The 21,928-nt window shown below is 50.6% G+C and overlaps 1 protein-coding gene across 2 annotated transcripts in view; it reads left to right on the forward strand.

Annotated features, from left to right (window-relative positions):
- Positions 1–21,466, forward strand: part of zfpm2a (zinc finger protein, FOG family member 2a) — a 118,050-nt gene extending 96,584 nt beyond the window's left edge. The window contains exons 1-4 of one of the 2 annotated variants that reach the window (XM_049026615.1): positions 4,077–4,150; positions 16,739–16,945; positions 17,558–17,782; positions 18,216–21,466. In XM_049026615.1, coding sequence (XP_048882572.1) covers positions 16,840–16,945; positions 17,558–17,782; positions 18,216–20,686 — 2,802 coding nt within the window. In that variant the 5' untranslated portion in view covers positions 4,077–4,150; positions 16,739–16,839 and the 3' untranslated portion in view covers positions 20,687–21,466. Of the gene's footprint in view, positions 1–4,076; positions 4,151–16,738; positions 16,946–17,557; positions 17,783–18,215 lie in introns of those variants that run through there. The other variant, XM_049026614.1, reaches the window with a different exon arrangement.
- The last annotated feature ends 462 nt before the right edge of the window (positions 21,467–21,928 follow it).

The following is a 21,928-nucleotide window of genomic DNA, read 5'->3' on the forward strand; positions in this document are numbered from 1 at the left end:
GTGGAGCCCGGACTCCCGTCCTGACAGATACGGGTCTGGCTGGGCTGGCGCCGCCGCCAAACTGTCAGCTGCGCGCTCGGCGCCCCTCCTCCTCTTCCTCCTCCTCTTCCTCCTCCTCTGCCAAATGCGTGTGTTTAATGAAGACTGAAGTTCCGGACTGACCTGGATGTGGGGGGGGGGGGGGTCCATCACCCTCCCGCATCCTCCACGTCCGCCCCATCGCTCGTTTCCGCATCCGTCCGCCGGTTCCGTGGGCAGACTCTGGAGTCTGGGGGTTAGGTTTTGCTGGGAGTGGGGGGGTGAGGGGTTCTCTTGGATTCCCCACCCCCTCAGCGGCTGGCGTCTGGTCCGGGCACTCCTTGGCACGCACATTAATGCAGAGCAGATTGCTGGAGCACCGCAGTCCACGTTGTTTGATCTTCCCTCCTCTTGCCATGCTTCCTGGCGAGGGTGCCCCCCCCCCCCCCCCCCCGAACAGCACCCCCCACCATGCGGTGCGGCCTGGGCCAGCCTGGCACGGCCTCAGTCCACCTGCCAGCTTTCTCCGTCTTCCTCCTCCGCTGTTGGTCTCTCCCCGCTGTGTTTCCCTGGAGTTCCTTAACTTAGCGAAAGCTTTGGTCAGGCAACTGAACCCACATTCACAGCAAAGACGTCCGTGTGCCGTGATGCGGAATCTGTACATTTGGTGTCATGCCGCCTTTGTTCTGTGTCGGCCAGTATCAGTGTTGCTGTTTTTATTCACTGAACTCAAGAGGTGACTCGCAGGTTAACGCTGGACTATGAGGGATTAACGGTGAGATAACTGGTAGCATCCTGACATTGTTGCATCCCTGCAAAAACATGTACACACTCATCATGACGATGTAAGATTCATACAATGTACTCTCTAACATGCGCCCGCTGCATTATCCATGCAGAAATGCACAGCACCATCGTAAGCATGGAATATTCCTGCAAAAATACACAGAAACATCCCCAGTTTTGAGTTCAACAATGTACTATTCATGCAGAAACATACAATAATATTACTGCAGGGTAATATTCATACAAAATACACACTAATATGCTAACAATGTAATATTCATGCAAAAACACACAGCGACATCTCCAGTAGCGTAATTTCCTAAAAAGGCTTAGCAAGTCAGTCCGTCTGAGTCGTATCTAAGCCTGCAGATGTGAATTACAGTAGTGTAACTGGAGTGGGTATGGGGGCAGCCTTACTGGTTCAGTTGTCATACCGCTTCAACACATTTTGTGGCCCTTCTATAGGTGTGTAATAAAAGAATAAAACAAACGATGAGTCTCTGGTCACCTAGTTCGTCTGAGGTGTGGGATCCCATCAGCGGAGTTATGGAGTGAATCTATTCTGTCTGAAACCACAGCCCCCCCCCCCCCCCCCCCCATCCCTGAAGCCATAAGCGAGTGCCACAGAGCCATTGGTGGTGGTCCGGCAACAGATACCGTCTGCAGACGGAGTGTTTCGGGGGAGCGGAGAAGTTTCGGGGAAAAGCTGGTGACCTGCTTGTGTTTTCTGGTTCCTTCCATGCCTGGGATTATGGTTCCGGAGTTTGCTTCATGTCCCACAGCGATGTCATGCGTTCGTAAAATAATCTTTAATAAATCAGAATCCACAGGTTATGTGTGTCTTTCCAGGAAACATTCGGATGTACAAATTCAAAAATGCTGGGGTTTTACGGAGCAAAGCCGTCATTGAAGGTGTTCCTTCGTAATCTGGAACATCTGTACGAAGCATAATAATGGGCTTTCTGCTGCGATTTTCTAATGTGTGTTTGTGTCGGAATAGGAGGGAAAATCCCGGGGCTAATTTGATAATAAGGCGCCATTGTGATGTTTAAGCCAAATTTTCACAGTCCTCTCTCTGTTGTGGAGGGAGGACCGTATCTCTGTGAATCTTATCGTATCGAGTTTCTCCAACCACGTTAACCACGCCATTTGCGACTAATGGATTATATGAGATCGTTATCCAGTTAATTCGTTTTTTCTTTTAAGTTTAAGATGGGGGGTTGGATAGGAGCTGGGAAAGGACCTCATCAGAAAGGGACAGGGATGAGAAGCACAGATCCCGCCCCCCCCAACCTAGGGTTGCGGGGGTATCCACGAACATGGAGGCCCGGGCTGTAGTGGGACGTGATCTGCTAGCCGCCGCGAAAAATAAAATAAATAAGAATACGAGCGAGCTTGGCTTGGTTCCGTCTGGTCATTTGATCTCAGAGACCTTGAGAGACAAAACCACAAAGTGCTTTCAGGTGGGGGGCCAGCTGGCGGGTGGAGGGCCTCAGTGAAGAGGGTGGAGGAGACGTCCCGCTGGAAACTTACTGTTTGCGTTGAAGAGCCACCGGCACTCGGAAAAGCCTGGCTGGAAAAAATCGCTTATGATACGTTTCTGTTATATCGATTACGTTTCCATGCCAATAAAGCTGACTGGAAGGAACAAAAAATTATAGGCACTGTAATCATTTTTTGATCATTGCAGGGATATGCAGTAATGATTTTCACACAGAGAGAAATGAAAAGTCATAAAAATATGGTTTCTTTGGAGAGAGGGGACGTGGTGGAGTCATTATGTGACACACACGCACACGCACACACATCACCAGCTCAGTTCCAGAGCCGTACAGCGAGCATCCCGCTCAGGCAGCCATAACCTGGTCATATTTCCACCCCCAAATATGATGGCAGACGTCCTTCAGCCCGAAGCTGTTTCTGAATAATACCAGGCCGTTATAATGCAATTTACCTTTTCACTAGTCCACAAAAAAATGGAGGGAAAACGGGGGACCAGCAGAGTGTGGCGAGTCGTCTTCGGCCTCCTGGGCAACATATGGCGGCCTCGGAATTAGTGTGCCGCTTGCCGACTGCCGTTCCGGAGACGGGCGGGCTGGCCGTGGCCCCTGAGAGCTCATTAGAGGCCCTTGCGTATAAAGCTCGCTTGGAAGCCGCCGTGGGCTGATTGGACGAGCCGCACCGGTATCCGGGCCGCCTGCGAGATAATAAACAGAATTTGCATAAAATGTCAGCGCTTGGCATCATCCTTCAGCAAAGGACCTGTCTTCTGCTGTGACATTTTTTTAAGTGTCTTTTAAAAAATGGTGAAATCTGGGGAGGGGGGATTTTAAAAAACCAGCTAGTACCAGCCTTGAGAAAACATATTTAGGTTGTTCTATTATTGATATTATTATTATTATTTCTTATTTGCATGCCTTTTTTCTCACAGAGTGAAGCTCCTTGCTAATTATCGCATTCACCCCTGACTGTGTCACTCCCCCGATCCGCGGGCGATAAGCGGCGAGCTTTACGCCATCCCTGCGACAGCCCACAATGCGTATTAGCTGCTCGGTAATTAGCCAGCATTGGGCATTATTCGCACCTGCTAGACTGTAATAGCGCTCTGTTACACAGTGACGCTTTCAATTAACGGGAGCCCCCTAAGCCACCGCCGCCAGCCGGGGAGCGCCACGGCGGCCCGAGCCGAAACTGCATTTGTCATGCGCCGTAAGCCAGCACAATTGCGCCGGAGTCGCACGATAATTGCCGTTTGGTGCCTCTTTACAATAAGAGAAAAAGAATTACTCTAATGGATGTTTGCCGTGTCTTTGGAGATTAAAAACACACACGTGTTTGTGCTTCCCGCCCTCCCCCGGGAGTGGTAAATCACGATCTGCTCTCAGAAAGCCGCGAGGCAAGTAAAGTGGGGGGGGCCGCGGCGATTTCGGTGATTTAGGGAGGGATGGAGGAGCGGCATTACTGAGCCTGACGGCAGACAATGTTAAGGGGGAGGACGAGGCTATGACATTATGTCTGCCGGGTTACGGTGTCGGAGTCAAAGTGCGAGCCGCTATTACCGGATCAATACCTCTCAGTTGTTGCACTTATCTCCGGCTTCACGGTTACCCAGCTCTGCCAGATAGACGCGGGCAGGAAATGCCACTGGCGGAGGAGCTGCACTCTGTCTCCGTTTGTTTAAACGCTGGGAGGCTTGGTCGGATGCACACCCCCCCCCCCTCGCTCCTCCCATCCCCCCCCCCCAGTCGAGAGTCAGAAGCCAGCTGAAGGCCCTCGTCCTCGCCGATGCACCACTAATGCCGCCTTCCCCCGCAGGGATTTTGGCCTCCTCCGTCGACAGCGGGCTGTGAGTGTTACCGGGGCGTCGGGGATGGGATGTGCTCTTGTGCCGGCTCCTTCGCAGCTCCCGCGCTCCCTACCCAGCCGCGGATTGCACGTCAGAGTGGGGGCGGGGTATGATTCCGACGTGACGTACAGATTCGCCAGGAGGGGGGTGCTGGTGCAGGGTCCCCCCAGCCGACTGTTACAGAGAAACACCAGTTGGCGGAATGAAATGTTTAGCTACTTTCGGGTCCCTCATTAAACTTCTGAAGCTAGGACTAATCCATGCTACGTATACAGAAAAAAAACGCTAAATTTACTCCCTTTTTTTTCAAAAAAAAAAATAAAAAAACCAACTGGCCTGATCTCTCCATATTCATATTCCTATGCAGGCGTTATCACTTAAAAGGCTTTCTAATTACAACGACAAGACAAAAACTCCTTGGATTCATTCCAGACCCGCTAAATGATAAAATAAGCACAGTCTCTCTCCTTCTTAATCTCCTCAGAGCACCTTGGAGCCTCATCTCCCAAATACATGCGAATGAATGTGAAAATGCCATTTAGAGATGCAGGTGTGACATTTGATAAGAAACTTCTGGATTAAATATGTTCTGCTAATGAGGAACCCAGCCACCCCATCAGGCCAAACTATTGGTTGGATTGTCTGGAAGCCTGATAACGTTCCACAAGCGAACATCCAAATTCATTATTAATAAACATCCCCAGTCTCTCTATCACAAGCAAAGTCTGGATTCTTCAGTAGAGTGAGGAATGTTGCTTCTCATTAGGAAAAGCTTTTGGGGATGGGGGGTTGGGTCTTGTGGTTGGGGGGGGGGGGGATTGGACGTATGAAATTGCATATTTAACTAGTTTGTTTTCTCAGAGCTGGTTTCAAAGAGTGTTTCAATGGCACGCAGAATTTTTTTCAGCAACAAAGAGCTTGAAGTTGGTCGCCGTGGAAATGGCCGCGGTTTTCGTAACCGAACCGCTAACGGTGGGAGGGGGGGTGGGAAGTTGCCGGCTAAGCCGGCGGGCACCCTGGACCTCGCATTCCCGGCCGGAGCGTGACATTTATAGCCAGAGCAGATTACCCAGTGATCCTCTCTGCGTTCCTTTAAAGAGCTTTTGGACGCGGGTCTGTCTCACGTGTCGACGGGACTTGGAGTCATCCTCCTATACCACGGGGGTCGCCCCGTCCTTCCCCATGTGGGGTCACTCTGAAGGTGTGAGAGAGGGGGCCTGCTTTGGGGGGAGTCTTCCAGGGACTGGAGAGCAGAGCTTGGCTTCCCTCGGTGAGCAGTGTCACTCTGAACAGGCTTAGTTCATCCAGCCAGTAAGTGTCGTGGGGTGGGCGGCTACTCGGACCAGTGGCTGTCTGGAAATATTTGACATTTAAAGTTAAATTAGAAAATTGAGTTTGGCAAGCCCCTTCGTGTTTTTTTCAAGAATTACTTTTTTGTGGTAAATGGATTTTTGGTATGCTGCCTTTATCGTTACCAAAGTTTTCTGCGTTTTTCCCGTAAATAACGAGAAATTCAGGATGTAAACGGTACCGCCATAAAATAAATATTCAGGAGTATTAATGAATGCATACATTATTTCCAAAATAAAAACACAGGTAATTTCCCTTCAGCGTGTGCTAATGAAGGCGACCGATGTCGCCAGCCCTTTGAGGCAGCCTTTATGATGTTAATTAGTTGTTAGCGTAATTTCCAGCCTCCACCATGAAACGTGAGAAGTTCTGGGACCTTCTGCTTAATAGGAGTCAACGCGATGGTGTCATTTTAGGAGTGGCTAACAGGACAGCCGACGATAACGAACAGGTGATGCCGTCGATATCGGGGGGGGGGGGGGGGGGGGGATTAGAAAGACAATTGAAAGAGAGGGGAATGAATCACCTGGACAGCATATCAAACAGAGAAGGCGCCAGCAATGTGCTTTCACCCCGGTTAATAAACTGTGCTTCATATTAAAGGGACCATTTAGTGCCACTGACAGTGATGGCAGGGCAGACATCTGCATCCGCTTCCAAGCACACGCTTCCGCCTTTTTTTGTGTTTGTGTCGCCCGCGTTTGTGCTCCGGGGCAGTTTAACAAACTGCGATGGTGAGGGTGGCTCGGCCTCTCACATGCTGCAAAGAGGAGGGGGGGCTGCACTGCAACAGTCGCATGAAATGGGGGGCTTTTTACGTTTTTATGGGGGAGGTGTAAACTCTTTATTCTCGCAACGACACATCAGGGCCGCCCCCACCATATTACAGTCTCTTTACTCTGCCGTGCTGCGCCTTTTACAATTTACAAAAACAGCAAACATAAAGTACTGACAGTAACCTCACCCTGGCTTCTGAGAGACTCCCGACGTTCCTGACATTATTCCGAAGGCCGGATCTGAGGGCTCACCGCGACCTCCGGAGTGATTATCTGCCACGATTCTTTCAGACACGCCAAAGCCGTTCATCTGCGGAACCGCCCCCCCCCCCACACACACAGACACACACCCCAATCCTGTGCAAAGCTGAGCTCCAATCCCAGGCATGACACGTCAGTGAGGGGGGCATCTAGGTGGCGCTCGAACATAGTGCGTCTGAAGAATCCTCATCCTGTGCCTTTAGCCGGAATGACCAGGAGGGGGCGCCGTCAGGTTTCCAGGAGGGCAGTACAGTCAGTATGCTGGCCAGCCATCCAATCAAATGTGTCCCTTTCACCCTTTGTGTGTTCTGCGTAGTCATGACACATAAAGCACCTCACCGGGTGAAGAGCTACAGAGTGCTGTAGTGCAGGGATGGACAATCTTACCTAGAAATGGTCGCTGTGTATCCCGGTTTCACTGCGACTCCCTAATTAGATTACTAATTAGAGGACTGATTGGCTGAAGAGTCCTCACACCGGGGTTTGAACAGCTGACCTAAATGTTACCCCTAAAACCTGCACACACCGGCCCTTTGCGGGTAAGACTGGTGACACACTGGCCACACCCTCAAAAAGCAAGTGCTTAAAAAGTCTCGGAAAGGAAGACGTCCTCAAGCCTGATATTTTGCACCAGCATTAAGCACAAACTCTCTGTTGCACATAAAAACCATCATTAGATTCTGTTGGTTCAGCCCCGTTGTATATAGTGTATTTTGCCTCAAACATAAAGCCCACCTGCATTCCAGATGCCAAAGACGCAGGTACAAGTCCTTAACCGCGTCTTCCTTGAGGGCTTCAGCCCAATTGACTGTGTCGAATTTGATGTGTATTAAATACAGTTGACTCATTGCTCTCGCTTGGGATTCTATTATAGAGTCTACACCCTCGGCTTGTCTTGATACAGTGCTAATTTAAAGCCTCATCTTAATTGACTTATTTTTTTTTTGCTTGTGCATCCCGGTTCTTTATTGGCCCACACACACTGTTCTGAGTTCAGTTTTACCATTCATAATGAATGCAGTCTCGCCATTCAAATGCAGCCATAAGCACACAGCAGATAAGAATTTAATTAAATGTAGATTAAAACCAAACAGGAAAACACACTCGCTGATAATTTTTTATCACATCCCCTGGTCATATTTTTTTTCCCCTCCCCTCCCCGTCATACTTTCGACTTGTTACTCCTTGGGCTACAGCCTGTCCTCATGCCAAAAGTGGCAAAATGCCCCGGATGAACTTGCACATGTGCACACTCACGCACACACACACACACACAGACACACGCACACACACACACACACTCACGCGCACACACTCCCGATCAGCCAGATGATGGATCGGGATTCCTCCATGCCAGGAGGTCAGCGCTGAAGGCCCCCACGGCGAATCAGCGGGGGCCGGTGTACCACCCGAGGACACAGTGCCCTGCGGGGGCAGCAGGAAGCTGAAGCCTGCTGACGCCTCCAACTCGAGCAGCGCCCAGACCGCCAAGGCGTGTCCGTTCGGCGAGCTCGCGCACACCGTCAGACACAGCCGTCTCAGGGGGGCGCTGTTGGACTCTGGGAATCTTGCACGCACGTCGACTCCTGGGACTTATTTACAAAAGTCGGCTCAATCCTTGTGGCACGAATCTGATGTAATCCAAGGAAATCTGTGTACTCAGAGTTCAAGTCAGATATCAGGCCATGAACCATTAATATGAATGGCAGTATGAAGCAAAACATTACCACAGAAGATACGAAGCAAGTGATGCAATCTTTATTTATTTCTTCTTTGATAGGCTATGGAATGCCTTTCGCATTACTGGACTCATACATATTGAATAGTACATTTCCACTTGAAACAGGTTTATTTTATGGATCGCTGGTAGATCGCGCGGATCTTCTACACATTCCATGGAAGCAGGGAATCGTAGCCCCCCCCCCCCCCCCTTAAATAAATCGCAAATGATCAGGCTGTTAATTAGATTGCGACGACGCATGCAGGTTGCGATCCGCACCTTCCAAAGGTATTCCGACCCTCACCGTCGAAGCTCCGATTGTTTTCCTGCCCCGGAATATTTGTTTTCCATATTAAAACACGGTAAACAGTAACCATCTGCCGTGCCTTATTTATCTATTTATTTATTTTAACTCAGCCGCTGACATGAATGCAGCTCCGGTAGCCAGATTTTCGGAGGAGACGTCATCTTCCTCTCGCAGCGACAGGAGAGTTTCGCAGGAGGCTTTAAAGCACCGGAGACAGCATTCCAGAACTTTCTCCGCACGATCATTTACCGGAGAACAGAGGGTGGGAATTTGAAGGATGATTCTTTTTGCATTGTGTTCAGCCTCTCATGAGGGGAAAAAGAAGATGCAGTTCATTTGTGTTGTGAAATGTTATTATTATGTGAATTTTATTTTATTTTTATAGAGTGACACACAAGTGTGAGGGAGGAGATACTGCTGCATACTGACTGCAGCTAAAATGGGGCACTGGAGCTTAAACAACAGCTTAGAGACGGCTAGCGAGCGGCTGGTGGGGCCCAGACCGCCGTCACCCCCTCTGCCCTCCCCAGGCCTCTGCCGTCGCTCTGGTGGCGCATCTCAGTTCCACTCTATTACCCCCGCACGGGCGCTTGGCCTTTTCTGCGGGGAAAAGAGCAATTTCCTGCCGCAGTCTGTTTGATCAAGTGCTAAACCCTCGTGATCAATAGAGAGACAGATGTCGGGTCCAGATGGCCGCGTGGCGATACCTGGGGCAGCAGCAAGCCGTGCCAGGACCGCGGAACGACAGCAAGCGGGGGCAGGCGCCAGGGCCGGGGGGGCCGCGCCACCAAGCCACCGCGCCCACGCGCCCGCCGGAAACGTAACCAACGCTCAGCGGTATGTGCGCGGGCGGCGGGAGCGGCGGCGGGAGCGGTGCCAGGCTGGCGCGGCGAGGTCTCACGGCACGGCGTGTTTGGAGCGCGGACGCGTCCGGACTCCAGAGCAGGCCGGCTTCACGTTCTGCTTCCGGAAAGTGTTTCCGCGTGCTTCTCCCCGGGCTCCCAGCCGTCTCTCGCCGCAGAAGCTCGGCATCTCCCTGCCACTGGAAGTGGGCCAGGTTTCAGTGCCAGAAGAACCAGGCGGATGTTTCTAGAAATGGATAGGACATTTCAGGGCCACTGTGTCACGTCCGGGGCCACAATCCATGGCCGTGTGGAACTGTGCTTCTCGTCGACCTTCCCCCCCCCCCCCCCCCCGAACTCCTGCAGCAGCCTTAAGGGACTGTGGGGGGTGCTCGGGGTGTGATACAGGCCAGCGGGCAGCAGCTTCGGGCCATGTGGGACCTGCCTGTCAAGCGGTCATCCTCGTCCCATTACCACCACCGGTCAGAGAGGGTTAGTGCCTCCCCCCGCCGCCCCCACGCTAGAAGCCTCGGTAAACAAAGTCAATTTCCACAATGAGACATGAAGATAAACAGGAAGCTACTGAAGGCCATTGAACAGGAGGCTGGTATGATTTAGCGGGAGTGGGCCTGTGGCCGGTCTCGATGCCACATTTCACCGGGCTCTTCCATGTGTCTGCTCGACGTGTGGAGGGGGTCTTACTCTGCTTCCTTCTCTGTTTACCCCATTTATCCTCTGTATTTACCATGTTTCGTCCTTCTCTCCTGGCCGGCGCACACACCCTCGGATGGCTACGATCTGGCTCCGTCAGCCTCTCCCCTGATTTTCCCATTGATTGATGACGATGATTAAAATGACAATTGCTGGTTATATTTTGACGTGAAGATGGAAGATAATATGGAAGACGAATAGCGGTGAATTACGATTCGGTTGTTATTACCAAAACTGTCATTAGCATCATGTGATTTTAAAGGAAGAGTAAAGAAAACTGACAGATGAGGGCAACGTGTGAAAATCTAAAGAAATGTACAGCTATATTAGGCATTTTTCTTAGGCAACACACTATATAAGCACATGACCTATATTTCAGTTATATACAATGTAATGATTCCTGGTGGTTTTTCCGCATTGAATATTGCTGGTAATATTAAAGCGCAAATTCATACCGAGCCGCATTAGGTAAAATTCAAACAGATAACTGAAAATGTGACAATTCGAAGAAGACTTTGGTAGCAATGTAATTTCTGCATTTAATGTACATGTCTCTGAAACGGCCTTAAAAATCTCAGCATATTAATTCTCATTTCATGCTTTTTTAACTCTATGCTCCGTCTAAAACAGAGAATTGCCAATATCATTTTCAATATGATATGAAAAGAGCTTTTTATGCCTCTCGAGAATTGCTGAAGGAATGACATCTAATTATATAGGAAGTGTCTAATTTTCAAATATTATTAATCATTAGCCATATCAGATTACAGCCAGTAAGTGGTATAATTTTTAAATCGTGTTTTTTCTGATACTAAGGAAATTTTAATGTGGGTTGGTGCTTGTTACAGTTTTCATGGATTTATGAGCCCTGGTCGGGTAGCATAATTGTGCAAACGTACCTTTAAAAAAAAACCACTCCTTTGGCATTCATGCATTCTGACTGGGGTCCTGTCTGCCCAGTGCAGGCCTCGAGCTTCTGACACTGGGAATCGTCTGCGAAACACTTGATGCTAAAATTAGTCATACACACATGCGCATACTTGGCGGGGCTCGGGTGACCCCACGTCGGCAGGGCCCGGAAGGTAAGTTTCTGGGGTGAATCGCGGGTGGCCTGCAGGCTGTACTTTTGGCTGCTGGACGTGACGGTGAAGAGCGGGTGAACACGGATATCGAGACAATTCCGAAAACTGCAGGTAAAGGAATCTCTGAGCTTAAGAGGACAGGCAGGCGTAATGGATGGCTACAGTTATGGCCAACAAACGATGCTCGGGATGTTATCGCCCCGATTTCTCACCGAGGTCCGCTCTCCATGGGTCTCATGGAACTTCGTCTGGAACTTCTGGGTCTTATCCTCGGCTTTGTGAGAGCAGGTGGGCCTATCATGTCACCTAAGTAGGAGAAGAGTGCCATCTAGTGGCGAACCGAGGAATGGGCTTAGCTGGTCCCGGCTGTGAGCTGTCGGAGGGGCTTGTTTGTCAGCGTCCCACACCCACATTCCACACGGGCACTTTGATGTCACCAGGTGCCACTGAGTCCGGTGGGCTCTCCGTCTGAATGGCGTGCCTCCTGTCTCTGGGAAGTTTTCACTCAGCTATTTTCTTTTTTCCTTTCTGCCAGCTTTCATGTGGCGCCTCGAGACGCATTTTTCTTGTCAACTCCGCCGAGTCAGACACCGCGCAAACATTTGTGGTGATTCCGGGGGAGGGAAAATGTTGTTTAATTTCTTCTTTGTTTTCGAGATGCTGATTACCGTTTGAAAATGCTTCTGGGGGAGGGGACTTTACAATCGACCACTTTTTCGCTAGCAGCTTGTAGTTAAAAGTCAGATTATTTTATGAATGATCTATAATTAGTAACATCTCTGGCTTAAAATATAAACATACACCTTTTAATAAATATATATAAAATAATTTTACTGACTATGCGGAAGATTCAGTTTATTTGTTTCAACAGTAACACGATTTTGACATGATTTATTTTTTTACTTCTATCGAATAACATTATAAAAATTATTTACATTATAACTGTGAGGGAAAACCAGGACAAACAACATGAAATAATTGCATCAAGCCAACTTATAAAAAGTGCATTTGAACATATGGAATGTTATCTTTGACAACGTCCTGGAGAACAGAAGCGAAGCTGGGAATACGGACCCCTGGCTGAAATTCAAGAAAGTTTCAAGTGGGCGCGAAATGAAAAATCGGCCCCGCGATGGGCCAGGACGTCGGGTCGTTAGTCATCTGTCATCGGCGATGGGCTACACCTGGCGTTTGAAAGTCCTGCTTGTGTGGCTCTCGTCCTGCACATCGAAACGGGCACCGTTCCTCCTCCTGTGATGGGCACTGCGAGGTACGTCCCTGAGATCCGCAGGAGCGCCCCCCCCCCCCCCACTATCCCCAGCAAGCACGCCCATGGCTGTACTAGGATGTGCCCCCCCAACACTACGGAGAACTTCAATGAGGGAAAAATATATCTTATGATACATATAAAATATGAAGCTACCGAACACTAACCACCCTGGTCTGGCAGATTCTTACACTGCATAATACAGTCCACGCGAATATTCCGGCAAGGCGCCGTTTCTGGGGTTCCGGAAACCACGTGGGCCGACTGGCCCAGACAGATGGGCGAGCGGGGGGCTGCGAGCTTAACTGTCCGTTTAACGGGGAGTCGGTGAAGAGTTTGTGTGGTTTACATAAAACATTTGAATACCTGTCTCCAGGCCAGATTAATTATCTGCACCCTTCTGTTCCTCACGTTGCTCTGTTGTCTCCCAGCCTTGCGAGGGTTGGGGGGGGGGGGGGGGTTCTGATTCTGTTTTCATTAAGATACTGCAATGGTGAGTGTGTGTGTCGATGTCTTCGAGGCAAACAAGTGGGGAAATGGTCATCTGGGTTGCCTTCTTGTGAAATCTCTCACATTCAGCATCGGGTGGCTGGGGGGGGGGCAGGTTTTACTTAATGCTAGATGTTCTTCTTGATGCAGACCAACCCCCGTGATGCAGTTTCTCGCCTCTTAATGCCGAGCGTCTGAGGGACAGAAAAAAATCATTAATCAAAGCAAAGGGACATTTTAGTGGCAGGGCCGGCCGCTGCGGATTGGCCAATGGCGTATCGGGTGGGGGGGGGGCGGTAGTGTTTAATTATCTGGACTAAGTACAGGATGCCGTCGTGATTGTTTTAATGGAGCAGCCGGCCTATTGTCTCTGCCTAATTCCCCTATTGTTTTAGGAATATGTCAGAGGTCTTTACGCTTTTATCAGGTGCTCTGCAGGAGGACGCGCACAATGGCCCGCGTCGCCACGGCGATGGCCGCCTCACAAAGGGGGCCCGCTCACGCGCCAAGAAGCCAGCTCCTCCAGTACCAGACTGAGCTGGTCGAAGACTCAAAGTGGAAATGAACGACGTTGGGGTTCAGCCCGGGTGTGTCTGCTAGACCTAGACGCATTAGCGCGAGCTACACACAGCGTGCAGTTTATTAATATTGTGATGCTATGCATTAGCACCTCCGTGAGAGCCGGTATGGAAACCTGCCTGGGGTGGGGGCAGCTGGGACGCCAAAGCGGGACGTGGCGAGGTTTCGGATCCCTCAGGATGACTGGGGATTTGAGAAGGATGGGGGGTGGGAACGTTCCAGGGGAGGGGCGAGGTCGCCGGACAAGCAGATAATTGATTTTTAACCGTTTAGTATATTAACCCTTATTTTGAAGGAGAGAGAGGGAGCAGAAGTTAGAGCCTCATAGTCTTTGCGTTGGTGTCTGGCTGGTGTCCCTGAGGGACACCATGTGCCCACATGGCCTCCAGTCCCCGGGCCTCCTGGATCTGTTCACATTCTCAGTTAATCCATCAGCAACGTTCTTCTGGTCTCCTTCAGTCCGTTTCATCCTCATTGCCCGTTTCTTTGCTCCCTGTGAATTGTCTGCGGCCGAACTTGTGCTTGCTGAGGCCATTGCAATCTACAGTCCAGCTGTCGGAGCCAGTCTACGTTTATGTTACATGTAAGACACCTTAAGTGGTCCTGCAGACAGTGTGCCGTGTGACAGACTCACAAATGGGAACTGAGTAGACCTGTATCTGTCCGCTAGGGAGGAGGTACTGATAGGTAGCGCTGGCCCTTTAAATCACCTCACTTCCTGTCTATAAGGCCTTCCCCACAAAACCAGATGCAGAGGTGTATCAGAATCTGGCACTTTTATGCACGTGGATTGAACAAAAAATCTCAGTATACTGAATTATCTGAGTTTATATTTTGCTCAGTATCAAACCTATTGTACGAGTATTTAGAAGTCTGCGATTCTTCTGGAGCAGACGTCAGTAACTTTCCTTTGTGCCTGAATGTATGGATCTTGCTCTTTTTTCTGTCGCCTGGTCACCGGCTGAAGCCTCGCTCTTTCCATCATGTGGAAACACCGCAGGACGCCATCCGTCCCGGTGCCCAGCAGGGCTGTTTGCGCATCTCCGAAAGCTAACAGGGCCGTTTAATTAATTGTCCAGCTTTTCTCTAAGACAATGTCCTAATTCTGCCATTTAGCGCGCGGGTGTATCATAGTTTGTTGTTATCTCGCCAGCCAGATTTCTGTAAATAGTCACATTAAAAACTTTAATCTCTTCAGTGGAAATGAAGTGCAGTTGAAAAGCCTGTCATGTCCAGAGATAAATATTATCTGAGTGGAAGCTTTTCCTGCATGGTGGAAACATCCGGAAGACTCCGCCAGAATGCTTAATCCAAAACAATGCAATTTAATCATTTGAGGCTCGTCCCAGGTGTCCTATTCATGCCATATTTCCTACTGCTCGGGTCAGCCCCCAAAAGTTTGAATTTGGGACGTGAAATTTTGCATGGCATTCTGAGTCACGTGACTGAACAGAGCCAATAAAACCATTTTTGCATTCAAATGTATTATATATTTATCCATGTATGCATCCATCTTCCAACCACTCCTCAGGCATCGGATTATAGAAACCAGGAAGCACAGGGCATAAGCAGGAGAAACTCGGAATGCCAGTCCGTCGCCAAGCACACACATGCCTGGCACACACTCTGGACAATAAGGGATGCCAATTCACCCAAGAGTCTTCGGACTGAGATAACTCTATACGATGGGGGGAGAACATACAAAACCAATCAACCAGTACACAGAGATTCGAACCTCCTACCCTGGAGGCGTGGGCAGACCTGCAGGCCTCCGCAGCATCTTCTGCAGTATTTGGTGCATTATATGCAGCAAACATAAAGTAAACATTTGAAGGGTGTGACTTTTTGTTCCGTCAGCCTCCACTTCCACCTTCGAGAGATGCCTCAGGACCTGTGTTCCAAGAATACCTCAACTAGTCTGGTGCCTCTCTGCTCACCAAATAATCTTAAAAGATTCTTGCTCCAATTCTGCTTACACTTGTGCCTGTGTGTTCACTGGAAGCTCCGCCTCCTGTAGCTGCACTTATGCCGAGTCACATGCTTGACAGCACATATGTTTGTAATGTGCTGTTTGTCTGACTTGTACGTCGCGTTGGGCAAGAGCATCTGCTCAATAAAAATAAATGTAATTCGTAATTTTGTATTGTGGTTAAGGGTTCATGCTGCATGCCCGCAGACCACAGCACCCAGTGTCAGACATCCGCTCCCAGTATGCATCCTCACCAGGTCTTTGTAGCATAATTACTTCTACGGTGCGTGAAATCCAAACAAGGACCGACTGACAGTCAGCCGCACAGCAGGGGGTAAGAAGAACTGACTCATTTTACTGTAACGCGGCAACGGTTCAGACGAAAGGAAAAAACAGCTGAAATGTGACCTTCAGCATCCGGAGCGTTTCTCGGTTCATGATATGATCTGGGTTGAGTGATATAAGCCTTGCGTTTCCCCGCTACATACAGACTGTGCCCAGAGAACACAGGGTCCACCTGCTGGCAGGGCTGTCCACCTACTGCGATTCTGTCTTCCCAGGGTCAAGTTTCTCTAGGTCTTACCAGGCTCCGCTGGAATCATTTCATGGTTTATTTCATAGTGAGTGGCTTTCATGAGCAGCTGGGTGGAAGGAGAGTAAACATGTTTTATCGATCTATAACCCTCCACATTTCAGTCTCCATAGCGCCCCCTATATACCCACGTTGACCTCCCTGTTCCCTGCTGCATTATTTTCAGGGACTCGGAAAAGGTCAAGGGGGGAAAGTGTTTTTTTTTTTTTTAAGTAAACATCCCTTTGCAATGCTCCAGGAAACCTAGAGATATAAGTGTGCAACATTTATTTTTGTTTAAATCTGTGTTATATTATATATTTTAATGCTCACAACTATGTCTGGGGGGGGAGGGGGGGCAGTGTGCTGCTCAGCAGTGCTGGGCCCAGTGCCTGTGATCGGAAGGCCACTGGTTTGAATCCCACGATCAGCAGAATGGCTTCACTTATGGGTTTCTGAGCAAGACTCTGAACCACCGATTTCTCCTGTCTAACCCCGCTTTCCCAAAGTAACATCCTGGATACAAGTGTCAGCTAAAAAAAAAATCTTGGTGCATTTCGCTTGGTCTCCAACATTCACGGGTCCTAACGGGATGCAGGCATGGGTAGGGGGCGCTAACGTTTCACCAAGGCTCTCCTGACATGCCACCATTTCCCTCCTGCAGGGGGACAGCTGTGGTGCACCACCACCAGGAACATAGCGGAGGGCGAGGAGCTGGTGGCGTTCGCTGTGGATTTCGACTCACGCCTGCAGGCGTTCGGCCACATGTCGCTGTCGGAGGGGATGTACCCGGCGCGGCTGCTCGACAGCATCCAGCTGCTCCCCCAGCAAGCCGCCATGGCCTCCATCCTGCCCACCGCCATCGTCAACAGTGAGCATTGCCGCCAGCACCCTGTCACCCCAACACATTTCCGCTGTTGGGTTTCAGTAGAGAATCCCACCTGCTTCCCAGAATTCCGGGGGCATTTACAGAGGTGGGGCCCCAGCTGACTGGCACCCAGAGTGGCCCCTCCCCAGTCACTCACCGATTCACTACATATCGGTAGCTAATGATAATGCTGGCCTTTCTGTATGGAGTACAGCTCTGCTAATGCCCCCCCCCACATTAAAATCTGGACAGGGTTAAAGGTTCGTATTAAGGGTTATGATGGATTAAGGAATAAGGGATATTTGGGAAAGAAATATGAATCAAGTATGCATATGAGCAGTTGTCAGATTTTATACATGCATAAAATATCAGGTACACACTGGTAGTCAGATGAATGTTAACGAGTTATTAATGAATGCTGAGTGCATTCATATCAATGTCCAGATGTGCGTGATGTCACCATCACATCTGCAGACCCGGATAGAGCAGGACTGGCATGCAGACTGTCAAATGAAACGGCAATCTTGGTTCGCCTTCTAGTCTCTGTCCTTGATCCAGAGAGCTCTGCATGCTCTTGTTCCTGACCCGGCTTCTGTAACTCACCCCCCCCACCAGAGGACATCTTCCCCTGCAAGGCGTGCGGCATCTGGTTCCGGAGCGAACGAAACCTGCAGGCTCACCTGATGTACTACTGCAGCGGGAGGCAGCGGGAGCCCGAGCCGGCGGCAGACGAGAGCGAGGGCAGCCCCCGCCTGAGCCCCAGCGTCTGCCCTTTCCCACAGTGCAACAAGAGCTTCTCTGGTCCCCGGGCCCTGGAGATGCACCTGGCGACGCACAACAGTGAGTAGGCTGGCACACACCCTCTGCCACCCAGCGGTTTAGTAGAATCATTTAGGGCAATAGGAGTTATCAATCCACCCATCAGTCCAGTTTCCAGCTGCTTATCGTGGGTCGTGTCAAGCCTGGAGCGTATCCCAGGAATCACAGGGCCCAAGGTAGTCCAACAGATACAGGCCACACCGACACCATTAGCCAATGAGAGAGGGCGGGAGCGGCAGCATGAGACAAACAACACAGCAAGGCTGGGTAAACCCCTTAGCCCAGTACACCCTGGGTTCAATTCCTTTTCTGAGGACGCTGAGGAGAAGGATGTAATACTGGTGTTTAGCACAGTGTGGACAGCTGAAGGTGGGCTCTTTGATCATCACTCCTATAGACATTAAGGAGAGATGTGAGCAGAGGAATCTGAGCCCTTTTTTCATCTTTTTCACAGGTGTCAAGGTAGAGGAGACCCTCCCCCCTGGCAGCAGCTTGAAATGCACCATCTGTAGCTACACGGCCGACTCTCTCATCACATTCCAGCACCACATCCTCTCCCACCTGTCGCAGGCGGCCTTCCGATGCAGCCACTGCCACGTGGGCTTCCAGAGTCACCGGGAACTGTCACAGCACCAAGACATGCATGGGCATGGCGGCAAGCTTCGGCGCGAGAGTGACGGCGAGCACTCCCCCAGGGCCGGTGAGGACGGCCCACAGCAGGGCAGGGCCGAGCTGCTTAGCAGGAAGGACCTTCTGCAGAGCCCCAAGGGCACCCAGGGTAAGGAGATCCACTCTGATGCCGAGCCGGAGAAGCCTGAGAAGAAGACGGTCCCATCAACCCAGAAGGGTGACTCCCACCTGGGCAGCAAGGCCAGCTTTTCCTACACCAGGATCAAGTCGGAGCCTTCCAGCCCCCGTCTTGCTTCCTCGCCAGTCCAGCATAGCATGGGGCCTACATTTCCCATGGGCCCCTTCCTGTCCCAGTTTCCCTTTTCCCAGGACATTTCTGTAGTTCCCCAAGCCTCCGAGATCCTGGCCAAGATGTCAGAGTTGGTGCACCGCCGGCTGAGGCATGGTGGCAACAGTTACCCACCAGTGATCTACAGTCCACTGATGCCAAAGGGCGCCACCTGCTTTGAGTGCAACATCACGTTCAACAACCTGGACAACTACCTAGTCCACAAGAAACACTACTGCAACAGCCGCTGGCAGCACGTAGCCAAGTCACCGGACTTTGCTGGTGTGACTGACAAGGCAGTGGAGGCCACGAGCCCGAACGCAGGGCATGGATCTGTTGGGATGCTGGCGCCATGCCTCCCGGGGGATGCGGACAGCCACCTGGTGCCGTCGGCCTGCCTGAACTCCTCCGTTTTGGACATGATGGGCGCAGGAGGCAAGACACCTGACAAGGACCTTGGAGGGCAGGACAAAAACACTGCCACGCCCACTGGTGCAGAAGAGAGGCTAAATGGCAAGCAGGTGGACGGAAAGAGCCCTAACGCTTCCCTGGTGGAAAATGACAACGACCCCAACAAGACGACCTGCGAGGCGTGCAACATCACCTTTAGCCGACATGAGACCTACATGGTCCACAAGCAGTATTACTGTGCCACACGTCACGACCCGCCTGTGAAGCGCATGTCGACCAACAAGGTGCCTGCCATGCAGCGGACCATGCGGACACGCAAGCGCAGGAAGATGTATGAGATGTGCCTCCCTGATCAAGAGCAGAGGCCCCCCCTGGGCCAGCCGGGTTTCCTGGGGATGCCCACACTAGGGAGCCCCTGCACCTCCCAGGAAGCGGTAGAGACGCTGGCCGACCGCTTCCACCCAAGGTGCGACATGTTCCCAGGATTGGTCCCGAAACACTTAGAAGCTTCGCTAACGGTCTCAAAGTCGATCTTGGGCCCCAAATGCAACACAATGGACCCGCAAGAGATTGACGCACCGATCGACCTCAGCAAAAAATGCTCGCCACACGCTGACAAGCCGTGCGGCTCACCTCGGCGGCTCCTCGATTACCACGAGTGCACCGTGTGCAAGATAAGCTTCAATAAAGTGGAGAACTACCTGGCACATAAACAGAACTTCTGCCCCGTGACTGCAGCCCAGCATGGTGACATCAGGGTCCTGGACCAGGCCATGTTCCCCGACGTCAAAACCGAAGGCAATAACCCCGACGACATCTTCGACAAGAGTCAGACGAAATGCGACAAAAACGGCAGCGCCAAGTTGATGGCGCAGAACGGCGGCATGTTCTCCTCCCATCTAGGTTCCCTGCCAGGGCTCAAGGCCTTCAGCGAGGCCCAGCTCATGCCGGCCAAGGAGGAAAACAAGAATCTCTTTCTGCCCCATTGCCTTTATCCCGGAGCAATAAAGAAGGTAAAGGGTGGTGAGCAGATATCCCCATATTATGGGATAAAGCCCACCGATTATATCGGAGGAGGCCTCATCGTGCAGGGAGAGGCAAGTGAGCTGGAACAGGGCACAAACGGAGGCTCCGAGGCAGGGAAAGTCCAGCCGGCCCCAAATGGCTGCCCCCATCCTGGCAAAGACTCTTTACCATTACTGCCCAAAAACCGGGGCATGGTGATAGTTAATGGCGGGCACAAACCAGACGAGAGGTCCACGGCCGGGCCTCCGCAGCAGGAGAACCATCCCCACTCGCAGCCTCCGGACGGTCACCCCTCGCCCACGTGGGCGTCGGAGAACCCCGCCGACTCCAACGAGAACGTGTCGCCGTCAACGAAGTCGCCAACGGAGGAGGCCGCACCCCCCATCACAAAAGGTGTCAACGGCTCGACACAGGCAGCCGGCGGCGGGAAATACTGCCGCCTCTGTGACATCCAGTTCAACAACCTGTCAAACTTTATAACCCACAAGAAGTTCTACTGCTCGTCGCACGCGGCCGAGCATGTGAAGTGATGCCCCTACCCCAGCTCCCCCACCCCCTCGGTACGCCAGTGCGTCTGGAATCGTGCGTCGCGCAGCCCGTATGCGCTGCTTGTGGACAATCAAGAGAAGCATCTTCTTTTCGTCATTTTAAGACTCGAATGCAGATCATTGGTTTTAAAAAAGAAAAAAAACCTGCAAGAAAAAAATTGTGTAATATTGGTGCCACTTTCACATTTATTTATTTTACGATCAGTATTAATAGGAGTAGTGATCTTAATTTAAATGAAAATGAAATTTATATCAGAGTCGTTTGTAATGTTATTGTATAGTCATTCTTGTGCAGCATACATTGTTTACACTGTAATGTAGGATAAACACACCACCATAAACGCCGACTACATGGGAAACTTGTTTTTAGGCACCCGAGTCCGTGAGCGTCTTGGCGTCTTGCCTGAAGGCCATTTGCATACAGGATCCTCGAAGCTTCCACCCCGGATCAGCACTGTGGGGATAACCAGGGTTAATCCCAAGCTTCTCACTCGGGCATGCACCGCCAGCTTTGCGTACGTACGTAGCCGTTAGTCCTCATTTTTATTTCCCCCCCCCTCCTTTCGACTCGGAATTGGATGTTTTCATGAGGATGGCAGCTTTCCTGTATAGTACTCGTGATTCTGTTTGATGACACACCATCCATCTCTCTTTATAACACTCTGCTCTTTCGACGCAATACTTTGGAAAGGAAGTAAAGTTACTGGAGACAGTATTAGGACAGGATGACTCTTCAGATTTTGTTTGTATCCCATTGGGGAGGGGCGGGGGGGGGGGGTGAAATCATAAAATAATGAAATCTATTGATGTTGATGAATGAGATGGGTGGGTGGGGGTTTGGGAAACACTGGGCTCACATGACCATTCCAAGGGAGAAAAAAAAAGTATTTCTTAAAAAAATGTCGTTGCTATGCATGTATATGGATGGAATAAAATTCCAGAACTGTTGAAAATTTTATTTTGATGTGGTGTCATAATTAAACTTCAATCCTCAGGATAACTCAGCGTTGACTCTTTTCTGCCATCCATCCATCCATCCGTCCATCACATGGTTGTATCGACTCCAAAGCCTATACAGCAGGGGTCTCTTACTCAAATTATCTGGGAGCTACTGGCCAGACGGTCCTTAGCCAAAGGGGCATTCAGCTTTACTTTATGAGACAAAAAGGAAGCAAAAACAAAATAATGTCTATATCCTGCTAATCTATCAGAAAACCTGCGCAG

This window comes from Brienomyrus brachyistius, chromosome 9 (assembly GCF_023856365.1).
Source record: "Brienomyrus brachyistius isolate T26 chromosome 9, BBRACH_0.4, whole genome shotgun sequence".
Taxonomy (NCBI): Eukaryota; Metazoa; Chordata; class Actinopteri; order Osteoglossiformes; family Mormyridae; genus Brienomyrus; species Brienomyrus brachyistius.